Genomic DNA, 21,488 nt, shown 5'->3' on the forward strand with positions numbered 1-21,488 from the left:
TCACAGGACTAGTTTCGATGGTTTTACCGAACCATCATCTTCAGCTGCAAAACCGCAAATGAACAAGATAGGAAATAATGCTTAGATAAGATAAGAAAGCCTGGACAAGAATAAGCAAGTGGCGCCATCTGTTGGCGAAACCAGAACTAAAACATAATTTCTCTAAAAGCCGAAGGCAAATTTGGATTGGAATTAGGATCGTTAACTAGAACAGAAAGATTTTTATGAATGTGAAATGCCTCTAGAAAATCCAGTTCTCCAATGGAAGATGTTTTTTGAATAATTTTGGCAGCAGAAAAATTGAAAGTGTGATTTTCGGACCAACAATGTTGAGCAACAGAAGACTTCTGTGTTTCCTTTTTTCTAACATATGCCTCATGTTCTTTGACACGAAATTTTAAGGCTCTCTTAGTTTGGCCAATGTAAATTAAACCGCACTGGCAAGGAATCCTATAAATACCCCAGGAATTCATATCCGGAATGGGGTCCTTGAGTATAGAAGTTGGAATTTTATTGATGGGAGAGTAAACAACCCGAAAGTTAAATTTCTGCAAAATATGTGCAACTTTATAGCTAATTGATGGAAAGAAGGGAATGACAACAGAATTTTTATAATCTCCTAAAATAAGAGTGTGGCTTTTGGTGTGTTGAGATGAGAATTTTTTAACTGCTTGATTAATAATGTTCGGTGAAAAGCCCCTGTCAATAGCTATTGCTTTTAAATAATTTAGTTCTTCATCAAGGGCCAGTTTGGAGCTATTGACAGGGGCTTTTCACCGAACATTATTAATCAAGCAGTTAAAAAATTCTCATCTCAACACACCAAAAGCCACACTCTTATTTTAGGAGATTATAAAAATTCTGTTGTCATTCCCTTCTTTCCATCAATTAGCTATAAAGTTGCACATATTTTGCAGAAATTTAACTTTCGGGTTGTTTACTCTCCCATCAATAAAATTCCAACTTCTATACTCAAGGACCCCATTCCGGATATGAATTCCTGGGGTATTTATAGGATTCCTTGCCAGTGCGGTTTAATTTACATTGGCCAAACTAAGAGAGCCTTAAAATTTCGTGTCAAAGAACATGAAGCATATGTTAGAAAAAAGGAAACACAGAAGTCTTCTGTTGCTCAACATTGTTGGTCCGAAAATCACACTTTCAATTTTTCTGCTGCCAAAATTATTCAAAAAACATCTTCCATTGGAGAACTGGATTTTCTAGAGGCATTTCACATTCATAAAAATCTTTCTGTTCTAGTTAACGATCCTAATTCCAATCCAAATTTGCCTTCGGCTTTTAGAGAAATTATGTTTTAGTTCTGGTTTCGCCAACAGATGGCGCCACTTGCTTATTCTTGTCCAGGCTTTCTTATCTTATCTAAGCATTATTTCCTATCTTGTTCATTTGCGGTTTTGCAGCTGAAGATGATGGTTCGGTAAAACCATCGAAACTAGTCCTGTGAAAATTTTGCAAATTAACGCTGATTTTTGTTGTTTGACTTCTGAATTAGTATTTATTCGGCGTGTTATTGTGTCTTAAATATTTAATTGTTAAATAACTGCTGCTTACTCAATCTTCGATAATTTGCTTTCGGATTAGAACATTGTTTCATGACCAAAAAATAACCCATTGCATTTATAGAAAGACGTTCATAGAAAACAAAAAGAGGTACAATAGTCAAAATTACGAAAATTGGGAAAATTCGTAATTCAATACCTGTTCTGCCACAAGTGCAAAACCAGTAATGGGTGGGAAATCATGCTTCCTAGACATGTAAGCTGTAGCAGTGAAGAAAACAACTATGGACGCAACGTAAAGAAGCAGGAAAATTGAATCAGCAAGCTAAAATAAACAAATAAAAATAAAGATAATTAAATAAATGAGTAAGTAAGTTGCAGTCTTTGGAACTTCTTTTGATATCATACTTATGATTAAATTTAGAATGATAAACATCAGGCAATATAAATTTATGATTTATTATGAAGTGTTAAAATTGAATTAAAACGTTTTCACTGCTATTAAATATAGTACATAATATAACATTCTTTTCATTTATTTTTTTATCCCATTCATATTAATCTATCCCTTTTTCTGTTTTTCATACGTAGAAGAAAAATTTTGCACAAATTTTGGTAGGTTAACTTGAGTGTGTACTATGTTTACTCGTACAGTACTACTTTAAAGATTGTTTATGATGAAAAATTTGAAAATAAACCAAACAGAAAGTAAAAAAATTCAAATCTGTGTAAGAAAATTCGTATTTCTAAGCCTGTTAATCTGCTGTATTTATCAGTGGCTGCTTTACTTAATTAACCTTTTCAGTCTCTCACGTAAAATCTTAATGCGTTTGAATAATAAACTAAAACATCTTATGAATCTCATAAATCATTTTTAAATACCTATTGACGTCGTTATTACAAATATATTTTCATCTAACTTTTGACATTCAAAAAGTTGTTTTCAAAATTTTTCAACGGCTTGTTTGCGACTAATTGAGAACAATTTAACAAAAAGTATGAGGCTATAATAAAACTTGAAATTCACTTTAATCACTCATTAAGAGGAGATATTGTTAAACTAAATGCATGTAAAGTAGATAAATAAATAAATTAATGCATATAAATAGGTGCATATCATTCACTTTCTGAGGTGAACTGGGGCTAACGTTCTCATTGATAAGACGGACAAATGACCGATAGATTTGGCCAGAATTCTAGAGGAATGCCTAATCTGCAAGTGACCGGTCAAAAAACTGTATAAAAAAAGTAGGATTTTTTCCCCAGTTTGGAATACTTCTTTTTATTATCCCTGATAAAAATTAAATCGCTGTAGATGTTAAATACAAAAGTTATGCATATTAAAAATTTCCTTCAAATATTCTTAACTGTGAAATTTTTGCAATGTTGTAACAGGAAAAAAGGACATTCCAAAGTAGTGAAAAGTAAGATGAGTTGTTTGCCTTCAGAAAAAGAAGTCATTGACAATATTTAGGTCAAAGAAATTTAACATGGAATTCGACTGTTCTTTACCGTCACATGTCAGCTACCTTTCATTTACATGAATAAACGAATTAATATTTTTATTTATTTAAAATCTTGAATTTCGAGGTGAAATACTGATACAATTTAAATTCATCGCAGCCAGATCCGAGTAAATAATTGCAGGTGATACGAAGCAAGGCTTTATATCAATTTCAGAAGGCATCTAGTTCTGAAATGCGTTGTGCGTTCTCAAGACAAATAATCTGAATAACTTACTGTAACCTAATTTCGTATTTCACTGTTAAGTGCCATTTTGTAAAGTTTTTTTTATCGTCCTTACTTGATGCCTTCGTGATGTAACTAAAAGCATATCCGGTTAACAATTGGGAGGTCTGGAGTTCGAATCCCGGCAGAAGTTCTGCGGGTTCCTGTTTTCGAAAAATTCTAAACGATTCTATATATGGCGCCTGAAAGGTGGTGAATGATAATTTACCACTGGCAGGTATTCATCGACTGGATACCCTTTTCTTCAATCCCTCTTTAAGTGGGGGAGAATGTAATATTTTTTAGCTCTTCTTATCGCTTGCCTTCGAGGTGTAATGGAAAGCAAGTCTGGCCAACAACAGAAAATCCGGAGTTTGAGTTTCAGCGAGGGCAGAGCACACTTTTCCCATCGCCTGCTGAAAAAAATGCTTAATACCTGAAACTTTAGATAATGAAATAGCATTAATGTTTAATTTGCTTGATTGAGATTGTCTGTTATATAATGCAGTTTAACATCTGAGAAAAAGACTGAAGAATTTTAAAATCTAAAATGCGAAAATTCAGTACTGGCATTTTAATTACAATACAAATCGAAAGTTTGCCATATTTTAAATTCAAAAGAATAATATATTCTAACCAATTTTACAAAATGTCCTTTACAGCAGAAAGAAACTATCAAAATTAATTATTTGCTTCCTCCTGTGAATTAAAAATCCTTAAAAAGCTTCGTAAAACGCAAAAAAGGAACTACTCTGTTGAGATTTCATTTAATTAGAAAACTTACTTAGCCATACTCCTAATCTAACAGTATGGCTAAATAAGTGCAGATAAATTACTATGAATTTTCCCCTTAATTTTATTAGATCCATAATAATCTATCTTTATATATAAGTATCATTTTCGAAGACGTTTGAGAAGTAAAACCAAATTAAAATATAGTGTCAGAAAAAATGGCATATGGAAATTAGAAGTAAAAAGCATAGCCTTAATAGCAGAAAATGTAATTGTTTCTACAGATAAAATCCCTATGAATTTTCTGCTAATAGGACTTGTTTTAATTAATCGTTACTGAGCAACTAAATCCAAGAATATCATTCTACTAAAGAAGAATCTTGTTAAGGCCTCGAATTGCTGATATTCGAGAAGAAAAATGATTTTGTCACTTTTTTGCCTAGTTGCCGTTCAGTGACAACTACAAAAGCGCCGCTGGGTAATTATGCTTCTGCAATCTTCAAATTTCTCATGGCTCTTTCTCTACATTCTCTAAGCTACCTGTTGCAGAGTGCAGTTTGCCATATTGATGGGAAGTTGTTATATTAGCTGTTAGTATAACTGCCGCCTCAGCTAGAAACATGCAATTTCGGATTATTTTCTTGTTATTTACTTATTTATATTAGGTTAGTGGAAAATTCTAGACGCTTTAGGACTTATTGAAAAATTCTTCACACGATTGTTCTCAAAGTTTCTTCGATAAGGTTTTGTAAAGGGATGGTATGAAGCAATATAAAAAGCATTTAAGTTAAATCCATCCTTTAAAAATCATCTCTTATAAGTTTTTGAGTAAATCTTTTGTTTGCGAATGTCTCTCCACGACTTCAAATCTGTAGATTGCGAATCTAAGTAAAGCCATGTATAATTGTTCGTGAGCTCACAGAGACCTTTAGAGGCACACAAGAATGCAACAACATGAGCTCTTTGTTTCTTCAGCTCTTTTTTTCTTTATACGAAATTTAAATAGAACGATCTTTCTATTTAAATTTCGTATACGGAAGTACCTGTTTCTTTGCTGCCGTACATTTGAATCGACATCTTTTTGGTCACCGTCACCACAATCAATCCGTCACCACAAGATTTGAAGACCAAGCCTTAACGTCAAAGCGTGTCAAAGTGGATTTGGATGGAAAATTTAACAGTTAGGAATCAGCAGAAATAAAATTTTGACTAGCAGTAAAGTAATGCTGTATGTTTGATAGGAATTAGATCGAGTAAACGTTTAAGATCTTCTTCCGCTAGACATAAGCACCATTGTCAAAGTGCACTGTTTAGCAGCTTCAACGTTTGGGAAGCCTAAATCTTGGATTAACAGATTGCCACATTATTCAGTCTCGGAGCTTCGAGCTTGATAAACTGTGCTTTTGAAGCCGGTGGTGTTTGAATGACTGGAAAGTGTTTCCGCTTCTAAACATGCTCAGTTCTATAGGGTGAGGATAAAAAGATTTCCTAAAACGCTTGAAAAGGAGGATGCTTAGTTTTCTCCATCATCGACTGAGCCCCCGAATAATTATTATTTACTTAATCCTTAAAACATGAAAGTCTCGTAAATCTGGCTTAATTAGATAATTTGTTGGCCGAATATCGTAAGTAAATGATGCAATATACATTTATATTTGGATCGAGCAGATCTGCTCTTGTTAAGCCAGAGAAAAAAAAAAAAAACCAGCTAGTTTAAGATGATGGTTTCATTCTAATCAATAATAAATAATCATCCTTTATTCCGAGTTATTCATGTTCAAATGTAATTTTTCCCTGCGTGTAAACAAAGGCCACAGAAGTTAAGTTCGGACGTAAATAGCTCTGAAACAATGGTGTATTTATTACACTTGGAATAAATGATAGAATATTAGAAAAAATTTTTGACTTGTTGTTTGCATTCATGACCCGTTAAGATTTAAATAGCTGAACCTGAAAATGTATGCCTGAAATTCGTAATTTATATAATGACGGTATTATTCCGTTTTGAGGACCGTAAAAAATTGCAACGAAAATATATGCGCAAAAGCGCCAAATCTAGCAAAAGCGTCCATTTAACAGCGCGCCAAATCTAGCTTACGCGCTGATTTCAAATTGCGTAGTTTAGATAGTTCTATATTTCTTAAGACGGCATTGAAATACTAGTTTAATTTTTAAGTCCTTTTTTGATGTCCCATAGATTTAACAATTTGGGAATTGCCCATAACGAAAAGTCTGCAATAGAATTTTTTCAAAGAAAAGGCATCATTCATTATAGAAAATTATGTTTGAACAACCAACGAGATGAAATTATATGCTTTAGTGATAACTCGGTAGCGAAAGAGCGATGCAAGAGTCCATTCAGTTATGGTTAGCCTTTTCTTATATAAATTATAATAATAATCTGAAACATTTATTTACTCTTATGCTTCCATTCAGTTATGTTTAACCTTTTTTATATAAATTATAATAATAAAAAAGTATTATATGAAATTAACCTTTCATATAAATTAAAACAATAATCTTTAGATAGTTATTTCGTATAATACTTCCTTTCTAGCGTTAGGGTCGCCGCAATTATTTTTGGCGGCATCAATAATAGTTTGGCGATTTTTTACGGTCCTCAAAACAGAATAGTACCTGTATGACCTACGAGTACCGAGAACGTCTCAGTTATGTAAGACATAATGTTTGGCAATAGCAATGGGAGAAGCAATTTAAAACCTTTAGGTCCTAAAGGTACTTGAATCACATACAGTATTGAACTTTAATTGCTATTTATTGAACGTCCCATTATTCCGTGCCTGTTTGTTCATATAAGTTTGTCTCAAATGATATTAGGGAACATTCTTCAGTAATATTGCTGTAAGAAAAATTTAAAATTGACATATGATAACGATATGACCTTGCCTTTGCATGAATGGTGTTTCGGAGGTAAATCCACAGTCGGAAGCCTTGGTAAATGAACAATGCATAAAAATTGAATGACAGCCAAATATTTGCAAACAGCTGCAATTTCGATGCTCCCCATATCATGACTCCAATATCTTGTGGTAACCTGCGGATAAATATATATAGATATGTACCTATCTATAAATATAACTGAGAATTTGTTTTCAGCTATAAAAAAATTGAAAAATAAAGTATTATGAAGAATGATTTTATGGATAAAGAAAATTTAAACGAACCGCTGTGAGTGACGAACAGTGTAATAATGAACGTGGGAGTAAATGTTTTATTTCAATAAAATTACCACTTAACAAAATAAAGAAGACATTCAAGGTGATTCTTTGGAATTGACATGAATAAATACATTAAGAATTATTGAAACATATTAACCATATTGCTTACCATTATTGAAAGTAACGCGTTTTCAGATTTGCATTATCTTTTAATAATAGTAAAGTGGCCTCTCCACTTCACTATTAACAGAGAATTTCATTTCAACTTTCACAGCTGATTGTGATCCTATATATACTACTACGGGATGATCAAATTTATTTTCATATAAGCTTCGAATGAAGATAGAAATATTAACGAGCAAACGTTGCGGTACTATCAATGTCCTTCCTTAAGTTTTTGAGACTGATACATTCGATTTTGCTGCCCAGAAATTTCGAGCATGCAAAGAAGTTAGGTTTGCTACTTTTCTTTTACTTTGTGTTTGCTTCTTATGTTTTTGATGTTTTCAAAGTAGCGATTAGATTTATATATTTATCAAATGTAGATTATATATAGATTTATATATTTATCAAATTTTGTGTCTAGATTTACAATGACGAGCCAAAAAATTATGATCATCCTTACATTTTTCAATGAACGCGTCTGGATGAAGAGGAAAGCATGTCATTATGTGGAAATTGTATTTAACTGCTGTTGAAAAAGGTAAGGATTCATTCATTATTTTTGTGAGTGATGGAAAAGGCTGCTGAACTAAGCGAATTTATTAGACGGCAGATTGTAATGGCCCGAAGATTCGGAACGAGTATCTCCAAAACTGCACGACTGGTAGGTTGTTCGCGATCTGCCGTTATTAGTATTTATGCAAAGTGGATAAATGACAGCGAAATAAGCAGTAGACTCCAAGGTGTTGGACTTCCATGCGTCATCAAAGAAAAAGGACGTCGGAGATTGTCTCAAAATTGGCACCAGACATTGGCTCAGCTGACAGCTCAATACTATGCAGGTCCAAGTGCAAGTGTTTCCGAAACACAGTTCAGTGGATACTGTTGAATATGCGACTGCGCAGCAGACGTTCCACTAGTGTGCCTCTGTGACTGTGTTTAACTATGCTCAGATAGGGTCCGAGAAAATCAAGACTGGACCATGTATAAGTGGTAAGATAATTGTCTGGTCGGATGAATCACGATTTCTCATACATCTCCTAGATCATACGGCAGATCATATATAGGCTTGTGGTAGCGATATTATGCTTTGATGGGCATTTTCATGGGCGGCTCTGGGACCCTTAGTAATGGTAAAACAGACCATGAAGCAGACATGGTTCAGACAGCCATGCGGGCTGTCTGAACCTGTGACTCAGTTGCATCTTTACATTGAAATCTGTCTTCCCAACTGTAAATGGAATATTTCAGCAGGACAACGTCCCATATCAAAAGGTTAGAATTGTGTTGGAGTGGTTCAAGGAGCATAAGGATGAATTACAATTAATGTCCTGGCCATCTAACTCGTCAGATCTTATCCCGATAGATTACATTTGGAATGTCATGGAGCGGCAGCTCAGAGCTCGAACACCCCACTGTGGGAATATCTCTATTTTACGCGACCGCTGCTTAGGCATTTGGTACAACATGTCTACAGTGATTTACCAAGAACTTGTGGCATCCATGCTAAGCAGAGTTGCAGCCGTTCTGCAGGCTAAAGGTCGCGCAATGTGTTGTTGAGTACGTGGTCATAATTTTTTAGCTCTTCAGTGTATACAGAAAAGTAATCTATTGATGCAGCTGAAATCCTTTCGCTGTCACAGAAGGATGAATCAAAAGGTAACAAATTTAAGCTAGCGATTTTTTTTTACGACTCATTGTCAAACATCTCTAAGCTTAATTTTGTTTTATAATTTTCATTTAATGTAAGCGCACGTTGATAATGATGTGATCTAATTCAATAAATTGTGATTTAATGCAAAAATCATGACCTAAATTAAGTTTAAAGGCACTCTATTTACTATTACTTTAATATTATAATATTTAAAATTTAATTTATTTCTGGTAATCGTAATTTGAAATCATTAAGAAATAACATTTTTTAATAGGTGTTTCCAATAAAAGCGAAAATTTCCTGTCAGAAATATTTATTTAAATTTAAACGAAAAATAGTGTACCTAACATCAGACAAAAAACACATTTCCATTTCCATAGCAGAATTTAAAAAAAAAAATAAAACACTTTTATGAGCCCTTGAATGATAGATAGCCATTTACTGAAATAAATAAGTGCTTTTCTGGATTTTTCATTTGAAGTAAAGGATAGTTTTAGTACAATGCAAGCATCGGTTTTTAAAAGCACATTTTTAAATGTGTTTTACAAATCTAAACATTTCGATACTACATCTAACAAATCTTTTTATGCAACGAGTGTTAAAGCTAAACACGTCTTATATCTAAATTGTTAAAGCAAATAACCCCGCAGTTTTTTTAAATGTAAAATTTATTTTTGATGTATACAAAAAGTCAAGAAGAGGTCGAAGCTTCGAGGAAGTGATTTTTTTCTTTCATTATAAAAGACTCTACTAGTTAATTCTCACAGCTTGAATAAAGCAAGCAGAAACGTAATGTTCTTGAAAATTCAGATCCTAACAGAGAATTACGCAGACCAATTTCTGAATGCTGCTTGAGGAAATTAAAGCAACTTTCCTTGAAATAAAAGGAAAGGATGCAAGCTTTATGAACGAAGATGATTGGTTGAATGATATAGCATTTCTAATAGCTATCTGTAAGTATTGTTCAGATTTAAATGAGATATTATGAGGAAAAGATAGACTCATATAACAACCTTATGAGTGTGTCCAAACCAAAATTCTCTCCAGAACGGATTGGATTATTGGTTACAACAAAGCACATTAGGGCTATCTGCATATCATACAGTACTAAGTTGAAAAGCAGCTGATTTTGAAGAATAAGTTTACCCGCTTCGTTTCTTGTAGATAAAACTTTGACAGCAAGACATAAAAAGTAGTATTAATTGATGGAATAATTTGGTAATAAATTCACGAAAATGATTTTTTGACTTCTAAACACACGATAGTTTAAATGAAATTGCTTCAGATTCCTTGGAAACCGCTGCTGATGATAATTATGATACATGGAAAATAAAGCTAGGGCAGATTCAAAATGACCAGAAAAAAGCTGTCGTTATCATGATTGAATTTTTTTAAAAAATATTTTATAGAAAATATGTTTCTCAAACTATCCTATTGATTCATTTTAACGTTTGGTGGCACATTTTGCTAGAGATATGTTTTTTAAAGGACGAAGAGTTAAAAAAAATTAAGGTTCATTAAATTAGTTTCATATATTTTATTAGAGCTCTTCACATCTTTACACCAAGTATATGAGCACATACTGACTGTACCTGGAATAGGAAAGATGCCGTATCTCCGTTTAACTTAGTGTTCGGCTTGACGACGAGAAATAAATTAGTCTGGAAAATAAAGAGATTATTAGGCTGGTCAAAGGTGAAAATAGGAAAAAAAATCTAATGTGGATGACTTCCTTGTACGGCCTATTAAATTATATATATATATATATATATATTTGCTGCACTTCATTTAAACATATTTCTTTGCATTATTCTAACTTAATTAGCCGTTCTTTCAGGTCTAGTTGAAAATGACATCAGAAACTGCCTATTTTGAAATTAAGTATCCTGGTCAATTTTTGTCAGATGTAAGTCAGATTTCTTATAGTTTTATTTTTCATAACAGGTATTAAACTTTCCCAAATATAAGTGAGTGTTCCAATATATATATGAACAGGAACACTGCATTAAAAGTTAGATTGCGTCATTTGTCGAAAACTAAGTATTTTAAAATATTTTAAATTGCAAAAACATGAATATTTTTGTTATTTAAAACACTTCTGTAATTACGACCAACGACTGCGAAAATAAAGATTGGGTAAGGACTTTTAGCCGGGTAAGGGGTGCGTGGATGAGTGTACACATTTCAGGTACTGCCAATTGCAATAAAAACGGAGGTGCATATCTAGGTATTATAGCAGTCCCATATACAAATTTTTAACTCTCTACAGTTAATCGCTTTTGAGTTCTGCGAGATACATACATACCTACATACGTACATACAATCGTCATGCAGAACTCCCTTTACAATGTGTTTCCAAAAAAAAAAAAAAAAAAAAAGGTCCCTTAGTCTGTCCGTACGTACAGACGAAACGAAAAAAATAATCACACAAATAGTTTTAGGAAAGGGCAAAATGAATATTTCGATTACCAATATGATACCCGAAATTTTTCGCAATTACAATTACTTCCTTAACTTCGTACAACAAAATAAAAAAAATCAACTGTAATCTTGTAGAGATTTGAACCATTGAATGATAAACTTGATTCATTACCACATTCAGACCATATTTTCCTGAATATACTAATCACTCGCATTACAAGTACTTACATTTTTAATTTTAACGTTTCTAAATAAAATTGTCTAATTTAAAAGGTTTTTTTAAAAAATTTTTTAGACATTTTAGTCCATAAAAGGGTAAATAAAAAAAGGAAAAAGATCACTATTTACAGCAAAAATCAATATCGCACTGTTTGCCAACGTTTTTTCTACAATACGAATTCATTAATTCTATGAGTAAGATCTCTTTTTCTGAAAAAAATGTTGTAATGGTCAGTACTTTTCATGGCAGTCTACATAGAAGTGTTCATTACTTAATCTATTCGGATTAGAAACTTTTTTTAAAAGTGATATTTTGTTTTTATTTATATTTAAATAGAAACATAGACAAACTGAAGCGTGAAATATTAAGAGAGTGTAAGTGATGAATATTTGTATGTCAATTATTTTGAAAAATTTTGATTAACATAAATTATTCAAAAATGAAGATCTTTTTCATAGAATCATATAGAATTCGTATTCTGGAAAACGCTGACATGCTTCAGTATTGTCACTTAGCCGACTCGTAATATTACTTGCGTTAATTAAAAATTAAAAATATTTGTATTTTGATGAATTGCACCTAGAATTATCGGATTATGATTTTAAAACAATAAAACTCCATGAGAATGTTAAAATACTTTTAGACTTTGAAAACGTATAAATTACTTGTGTAAAACTTCTTTCGGCATGCCAAATATAACAAAATTATAAAACAAAGGCTTTAGGAAATCACAAAAAAGAAAAAGAAGAAAAAAATAAACATTGAACGACGTTTAAGTGGAAAAAAATCAACTTCGAGCTATTCTAATTGATTTTTAACCGACCACTCAACAGAAATTGAAAATGACGTCAATATTCGGAAATTTTAAAATGAAATATCTCGATCAATTTTTGTCGAAAGGAAGTCAAACATAAAACCAATACAAAATTTTCCTATATATGAGTATAGAGATCGGAGGAAAGTACAAGAAGTTAGATTTCGTAAATTTTACAAAAATCGATTTCTTTAAATTTAAAAGTGCCAAAACATGAATATTTGTGTGTCATTTAAAACATTTTGTAATTGAGAGTAAACTACGACCAACGGTTGCAAGAATAAGGCTGGGAAATAACTTTTGTAGACACGGTATATACATATATATGTATATCTTGATTTTTGAAAAAGGTTTTCCTTAAAGATGTGTTCCAAGGCGATATATATAAAAACAAAAGTTTTAGAAAATAGGCTCGATAGAAGGGAGTTAACAATCAGTTTTAAGCATTTCACCAAACAATCAAACAAATAATCCAATTAAAACTTTATAAAATTACTTGTGCAAGCAGTTATAGGTTTTATCTAGAAATACAAATTCGACATAGACTTACATTTGGGGATCAGCAGAATAATATATCACAGCATTTATTAGGAGAAGAATACAAACAGAAACACTTATGTTGAAAACAGTCTGCAAATGATTCACTTCCATCAAGTCCCTAGAAATGCAATTATTTAGAATCAACAAAACCTTAAATCATTGATCATTTATAATTGTAAAAAAATGCATGTTAAAAAATATATACTAATTTCTGCCATTCTTACCTTATTATCTTCAGACATATGGTTTAAGAGCTGTACTAGGCTGTGATAAGTTCAACTAAAGGGCTATATTTATATTAAAATCTTAAATCATTGATCATTTATGATTGTAAAAATTATATTAAAACCTTAAATTATATTAAAAACTTCCAGACTTTTTTTAGGTATAAAAGGAATTGTTTGAAAAGAAATTTCTATGTTACTTTTTTGGCTGTATGCTAATCTCCTTATTCTATACTAGTTTTAAATTTTTACCTTGAAATCTTGCCTAAAATTAAACGGCGAACCCTAGGTATATCCAAACCGGGCTCACCGATAATCTAGGACAACTGAGAGTCTGTATTCTTTGTTTCTTCGCATCTCATCGGTCAGTACATTGACAACAATGCTAATTTCAGCACTCTTTTCGAAGCTCTATTCAATCAGTGTGCCACTTTGGGCACACCCACATAATTAAAACGATAAGTGCTATCTTCACAAAATTTTACTTATGTATTCCTCTAGGTCTAATTAGACTGCCTACCTTTTTTTTTTTAATCAAAACTGACTTTAAAAGGTAGCTTACCGGAAAGTGTTAATTAGTTGAAATTTAGGAGGAAGGAAACTAGCTGTCTTGAATCCAGAAGAAATTATTTATTATTTTCTCATTTTCCAAAGATTATTCATGTTTCATTATGTTAGCTGTTAATACTAGAGCATATTCTCGTACATTCGAATGTAAGATTAGAAAATTTATTATTGACAATAACAAATTTATATAAGTCGTATGCTAGAGAATATTCAGTTTTAAATTTAAAACAGTATTCAAGTAAATGTAACAACGCCTAGCCTCTTACAAAAACTTTTATGTGGTAGAACATGATTACAGCAAAGCACACAAGGGCTATCTGCTGAAGGTAAATGAAGTATTCGTGGAGAGTCTTTTTAATAAAACCAGCTCGTATTCACGTTACACACGGCGAAAAATACGAAAGCTCTCATGCAGCCAGTCCATATTCATTGAGTCGAGCTACCTGTATTCAACGATTTTATCTCTTGGCCACTAGTTGCCCGACATGGAAGTAAGGAAACAGTAAGAGCGCAAGAATGGCTCTTGAGGCTAAAGCATTTAGAAAAATATCTGTTTTTGACGTTATCTGAAAAATCACTTTTTTCACATTCAACCTGTTTTAGTAACAAGGATGATATAGTTTTAATATTTGATAGGTTTAAAAAGTAATATTGTTGATTATATTGAAAATGCAAAATAATTTAAAATCCTACTTACGTTAACACAGAGTTCCTCATAACATAAACCTTTCTTGGCAGGGAATTTTGTTTAAGTTCATCACTACAAAAAATATAACAAAAGTTTAATTTAAAAGTAGACATAAATAGTGGTTACAAAAATAAGTAAATAATATTTGAAAATATATGCAGGTCATTTGCGATGAAATTTTAATGCTGAATATTAATTGTTAAAAGTTTAAAAAATTTATTGTTTAAAGAAAACTTTTATCGCATAAACTTCACAAAAATATTCTTAGATCTTTTTTAATTTTAATTAGAACACGAAATGAATCTTTTAGCACAACATAAACAAAAGCTACATATCTGAAATCGCGCAAAGAAATCATTTTTTTTTTTTTTTTTTTTTTTTTTTGCCGTGCTTATATAACTATTATACTATTATGTTGTTTTTGTTGCTAATCTCGCTTGTCTGACCTAATCAGAACAAGTCTACGAAGTTTATCTCGGGGAGGAGTCGAAGATTGCGTCCACCGTTGGCACAATATAGCATCCTATAGGTGACAGAGCACCATATAGGTGCACAACACTAAGCACACTATAGATGATAATAGAACTTTGCCCAGCTCTGCCCTAATTTTGAGGGACAGCACTTCTTCGAGAGGTGGGACCCAGGGAATCTCAAACCCTCTTTCCTACCGAGAAACCACTCTAGAGAATTTTCGGCTCACTGTATATTTTGAGTACCTCTGCGCCTACCAGACACTCTACATCTACAAACATCCGTACTTTCAAGCTTCGATGGATGCAAGATTGGATGGTTAAACAATTCTTTTGTCGTCACATTCTGTCTAGTTGATGATGAAGTAATCGGGCATGTCCTGGGAACGAAAAATGACGAGGAGGAAAGAAGATAAAGATAATAGAAACGCACAGCAAGAGAGTTATGTGGAAGGAAGCTGAAGAAGAATTACACACTTTCAAAATAAAATTTGCTGAAAAATTTTCATCCGTGCCCGAACATGATGGTATAAAGCTTCATTATATATACCGCAAATTTTTAAAACTACGGCAACAATCTTGTAAGCAGGAAGACATTTGAAGTTATGTGCCATCACACGAAGAAATTGATAGCTTTCAGGTCATACAGTAATTTTAAAATGTTCAGTTTTGTTTTTCTGAAATATAAGAACCATGGATATGTGTTTTAATTTTAAATAATCTGTACGATTTTATGATTATTTATTTAATAGTGGCCGATAGATCGAAAAACGACCAATGGACTTTGAATGCTACAATTTCTACAGATAGCATCAAGAAACATGGGCAGGCAAGCTCTAGAAATATATATTCTACCATCAGGAAAAATCTCTTAGCCGGAATTGATTGCTGCTGATTAAGAGAGCTACTACTTCTACTTCTACTGTACTTCATTAATGCTGCTATATTTTTAACAACGAATTAATTATAAAAATAAGAAGCGAATAATACGGAAAAGGGAATCAAAGTATATAAAAATTACCTAACTTTTCTTTTTTTCACAAAAGATCTGATTTCCGCGTTTAAAAATATTATTTTAAAAAATATTATTTTAAAAAATAATATTTTAAAATACCGAAAAGAGATCTTTAGCGTAAATCGAAATTTCTTATGAAACCTTTCATTATGTATTTTGTTTAGTAGTTTCAAAAATACTAACGACATTCTGAGGTATAGAACCAAAAGTGTGTGTACGAGATTTTCTGTTTTGATTAATCACTTCTTTATCCCAATGTTTTCAGACATCTGCTGTATTTCTTTGCATATTTCTTTTAAACCATCAGCGGTATCTGCAGTAAATTTTAATTATTTTCTAATTTAATTTTCTTACCTTTTATTTTGGAGACATCTGAATACAATACTATTAAAACATCTTAAAATAGGGTTAATCACTTAACGATTTAGAGAAATTCAGAATTAAAGACCACATATATATGCAGTCAACTCTTTTCTTCGAAACAAGTATCACTGGTCCCAATAAAATAAAAAAAAAATGGAAATAAACCTTTTTAATGGCATTTGAACGTTGATTTGTTAAACATTATTAATCAAGCAAGAAATGAAAAAGTTCGCATCGAAAGTTCTGGAATATGATGAAGCATTTGAAAAGTGCAGCATCAAATCCATTAGACAAGCCACGTGATAAATTTCACTAATCCTAGGCAGGATAAATTTAATCTCTTCTATTAAATAACAAAGAATCTGTATGTCAGAATGTTTTTCGCACTGTGAAAAAACGGCGGCGCCTAGAGCCACCATATGTGGAACATACATAGTCCATCACCCGAACATGTGCACCTCGAAGCCTGAACTTTGAATTTTGAATTTGGTTTTCATTATTGTCTTATTTTATACAAATTGAATGTACTTTTGAGTAAAACCTGAGCGATTTAAAAGCTTTGTGTTGCCATTCAGCGAAGCGTAAAATCAGAAAACTCAACGATGTGAAAGAAGTGAACTTAGCGAAATTTATATAATTGTGTTTTGAATTTAATCAACAAACTCAGATTCTTAAAAGAAATGTGTTACCACTAACCAAATTAAAATATTTGTATCTTCCACGAGGCAGAGTGTTAAATTATTTAATTTTTCTCTCAAATTTACTCTGCTATTAATTAACAAACTAATCAACTTAAGAGCAAGAAACGCAGATTTGTTTAAATTATTATTAATTACCAGCTGAACCCGTTAAATTGAAATCCATTAAAATCATAATTAGTTTTTTTTAAATAACTGTTTTAGGCGGCTAGCCGTGCAAGCGGTTAATAATTCAAAAAATCATTAACTATTCTTTTGCATACAGATAGTTTTCTCTTATAATATGAATATGAAATGCGATTCTTTAATATGCTCAATGTAAAATATTTCAGATTAATCGGAAAATTAGATATTTTAGCGGCCGCCATAATATACATTTGATCCATATTGAAATTTAAAATATCTTAAAGACTAATATTGTAATTACGAATAGCAATATTTATTTATATTCTAAAAAATACTGATCAATATTAGAAGTAATCTTTTTAGGTGTAAGTAAGTGGCTGCCCCCGAAAGTATTCATTATTTTTATAATATTTGTAAGCAAAATAATGTGGTACGAAACTTTCGCTTTGGAGATGACCTTTATATATTGACAATTATACCAATTAAAATTTGCTCGATAATAAAAATTTCTCTGAAAATAAATAAGCTTCAAAATCGGAATATTAAAGATAAAAAAAATTATGAGAAAAACTTTATACGAGTTTTATCTTTGTTTAAGAAAAGACGCTTTTTCCCATGAAAGATGGCATGAAAAAGTAAAGCTGCTAACTACCACTTATCTGAGTTCTACGATAAATCCCTTTTTTTCCTTCCCTTTGTTGTAGATGCGTACGAGATTTGAACAAGTTCAAATGGAAATTTTGAAAGTTTCCAGTTTCTAAATTCATTTAATTATCAGAGTTTTAAAAATGATTAATTTTTAATTTTTATAAAACTATTCTGTTCATGAGTTAGGCAAAAACTTGAGGGGAATAAATGTTAAGGTTCTATGAAATTTTAGAAACCTGAAACAAAAGGACAGAATTAAAAATCGCACTCTACTACTATTCATATTTTCAGTTAATTGCATATTAATTTCTTTCAACTGCTGTCAAAATATTTTAAGATTTTGAACTCATTTGAAGCCTGTTAGAGTGTAAATGAGAAGTTAATGAGCCCGAGAAACAGAAAACATAACTCACGCAAAGACAAGTGCAAAATGTTAACAGAGTCGCAGGAAACGGGAGATATGTTAAGATATTGGATAAAAATATACATGTAAATTACTAGGATTACATGTGCATTAATTTGTATCATATTGAAGGCTCAACTTAACTGTTTCTCTTCAGGTACAGATGTGAAGCCATTTGCCACAGTAGATTTCTCCATTTCTGGGCAGGAAGGTTCAGAATGCATTTGTCAGAATTTTTATGGTTTCCTGTAGGACAAATAAGAGGTAGTTAAATTATTAATATATATCAATTACTATATAAATGAACTCATTATTACTATGCAAATTAAATTATTCGGAGCGGATAGGTAGCATTTACGAACGCATCAGAACATTTAAGACTGCATCTAAAATGGGACATATTATATATTGAACTACTTCGTATCTCATTGAACAATAAACTCGAAGAATATAAGCCACAGGTTTGAAGTACATAGTTAATTAGAGTAAATTTTCCAAGAAGAGTTTTTTAAGATAACATTATTACTGAACCAGCGTTTTTAATGTCAAACCACTATTTTCAGTCCTCAGTAACATAACTCCAGCTATGCGTTCCAAATAACTTAGATCGATACAATAACAATAAGGTATTATTTATGCTCTATGAAGTGAAATATCACCACCAGAATTTCTAACCATCAAATAAGCAGACACAAAATTAAAACACTTTTATTATACCTGAATAACTATAAATGATTAAATTAAAATATGCAAACGTAAATTTATGAGCCAACCTGGACTAGGTTTTTCACAATTAGTATAAGTTAAACAATTTAAATTTAATTTGACTAAAGACTGCTCTTTTGTCTACACAGCGATAGAAATTCAAACACGCGTCTTACCAAGTCGGCATCTAACTTTGCAGAGACATTAGATTAATTGGAAAAGCCGGAGAGATGAAAAATGAGCAAACGCTTTCGCCGGGAATCGAACCACGGACCTCTGGAATACCAGAATACCGGCCAGCATGCAGAACCACTACAACCCGAAGGCACGCTGGGAAAGTGGAAGAAATACTTTATATAGTCCCTTTTTTAAACGGCGACTGGGGTTTTTAGAGGACCCAATCTCCAAATCCTGGGTATAGAAAATCCTCATCCAACACCCTTTTAGTTCGGGCGCCACTGTAGAGACATTAGGTTGATTTGAAAAGACGGAGAGGTGAAAAATGAGCAAACGCCTTCGCCTGGGATCGAACCACAGACCTCTGGAATACCGATTCAGCGTGCAGAACCACTACACAACGAAAGCACGCTAAGAAAGTGGGAGAAATACCTTATAACTTCAGTCTACAAAGGTTGGAAAAAAATATGAAACTCCGAAATAAAAACATATTGCTGTGATTACTAATATGGGGCACATGGGGCAGTAAGCAAAGGGCGTCCTCGCCGTCTGCCCTGGTTAATTCAGTTTGAATCAGCAGACACCTTTGCACAAATAATTTTAATTACAATTTCTAATATCTAGAACTGCCGTCATTTCATATGACCGCCGAGCTTTCTAGTATTTTATAACAAAATAAATGTTTGGCAAGCCGTTTTAGTTAAGTTCACTAATACGAAATTTTAGAAACTTTTCTTCTACGCTGAAAGGATAAATAGCTCTTGAGAAGATTTTCGTAACAGCAGTTTGAATTCAATCACATCAGCACATTATCTTCTTTTAAACAAAAGTTTAACAAAAGTCTCTTTATACAAATGTATAAATTATGCCTTAAGTAATTCTTCATATTCCTGTTAAGAAATAAAATATATCTGTATGTAAAGTAAAAAAATTGGGTCAAATGTTTTAAAAATTAAAAATATTAAAAAACGTTGCATAAATAACTTACCGGTTTCAGAATGGAAATAAATTCATCAGACAAAGTATCGGGAATGCCACAGATTAAAAAATAATTTCAAATATGTAATGTTTAAACGCAATATAATACCGCTTACATAACTAGAATATTGAGATAATTTTTTGAGATAAAGTTACAAGCATATTTAGGTTTCAACGAGTCAAAGTATTTATTTATCTTAGCAGTGATCCACTGTAAGTGTTACTCAAAACATAAATAGAGATATAAATTTATTTTTGTAGCTTTATCAAGATAGAGTTATCTCTAAGTGCTACCTATCGAGATTAGAGCTGATGAAGTAATACTTCCTGATGTTTTTTGTTCAATATTTCTTGTCAGGTGATATTTTTTGATTAATAATACCACACTGAGAAAAATCGCAATGGAAAAAGAAAACAAAGAAACAGTATATTTTAAAACGATTTACAATAATTTCTTTACCAGGAGAGACTTGTTCGTATTTGTTTTTTTTCCTTCATTAGCTAGCACAGCATAATTAATAATTATTATTAAAAATTGATAAATCATCAACTGAATGTCGTTTGATTCAGCTACTGATTTCTGTACACATTAGAGACAATTTAAGATACATATTGATTCTAAGGAACCGCAGAGTATGCTTTATTCAACCAATGGTTAGGAACACATCCTGAGATAATTAACCCGAGTTATTGCAACAGAAAATTATATTTATTTCAAATGATTTTTCTGAAATAGTTTTAAAAACGAAACAGCAGCAAGGTACGGAACCCCCACTTGACTACCTCTGGACAAAGCATGTTGTGTGACCTTGTATAATAAAAGGAATAGAGTATCAAACTATTGAAAAACAGATTTATTCAAAAGTACGGACAATTAAAAACGAATCTGCATTTTTCATTCGGTTGGTGAAATTGCAATTTAGGATCACTTATTAAACTAATACTTTAACTTCTGCTTTTAATTTACAATTTAATGTTACAATTAAATTAGGCCTGCAGTAATCTTGCATTTTATCAATGCAAGCTTGTAAGCGATATATTAAGCAAAGTTACTTGTAAATCAGACTACCTGTAAGATATTTCCATTAAATTAAAAACTTATTCTACAAACAGAAAGAAAGATTTTACTTACTTCAAAAAGTTTACTGCATTTTAAAATAGCAGCCCACTTGATTTATAAAAATATATGCAATCTCTTTAGAAGGTTTTCGAAAGTTGGAATGCGGCTGATTTTTCCGTATAAGCATCGAATCAATGATATTTCTAATTCATTGAAGTTCGAGGTGCTAATTCCCCCCCGGGAGGAATGCCTTCGTGGAGAACTTTCTAAGGGAAACTGGCTGGTATACACGTTACACATGGGGAAAACCACGAAAATGCCCATGCAGCCAGCCCGTTCGCGGGATTCGAACCTCGGACCGAACTACCAGTGTTCAGCGACTTTACCGCTCGGCCG

General features: G+C 32.0%; 1 protein-coding gene across 3 annotated transcripts in view; it reads right to left on the reverse strand.

Annotated features, from left to right (window-relative positions):
* The window catches only part of LOC118203916 (sterol O-acyltransferase 1-like), a 65,907-nt gene that overhangs the window by 21,654 nt on the left and 22,765 nt on the right, over positions 1-21,488 (reverse strand). For 2 of the 3 annotated variants that reach the window (XM_035376220.2, XM_035376219.2), the window contains exons 2-6: positions 18,317-18,418; positions 14,459-14,521; positions 12,981-13,088; positions 6,888-7,035; positions 1,720-1,845 (exon numbers count right to left, since the gene is read on the reverse strand). In XM_035376220.2, the coding sequence (XP_035232111.1) occupies positions 1,720-1,845; positions 6,888-7,035; positions 12,981-13,088; positions 14,459-14,521; positions 18,317-18,396 (525 nt within the window). In that variant the 5' untranslated portion in view covers positions 18,397-18,418. Of the gene's footprint in view, positions 1-1,719; positions 1,846-6,887; positions 7,036-12,980; positions 13,089-14,458; positions 14,522-18,316; positions 18,419-20,042; positions 20,175-21,488 lie in introns of those variants that run through there. The other variant, XM_035376218.2, reaches the window with a different exon arrangement.

This window comes from Stegodyphus dumicola, chromosome 1 (assembly GCF_044657685.1).
Source record: "Stegodyphus dumicola isolate Sdum_Otavi_A_Nest chromosome 1, ASM4465768v1".
NCBI lineage: Eukaryota > Metazoa > Arthropoda > Arachnida > Araneae > Eresidae > Stegodyphus > Stegodyphus dumicola.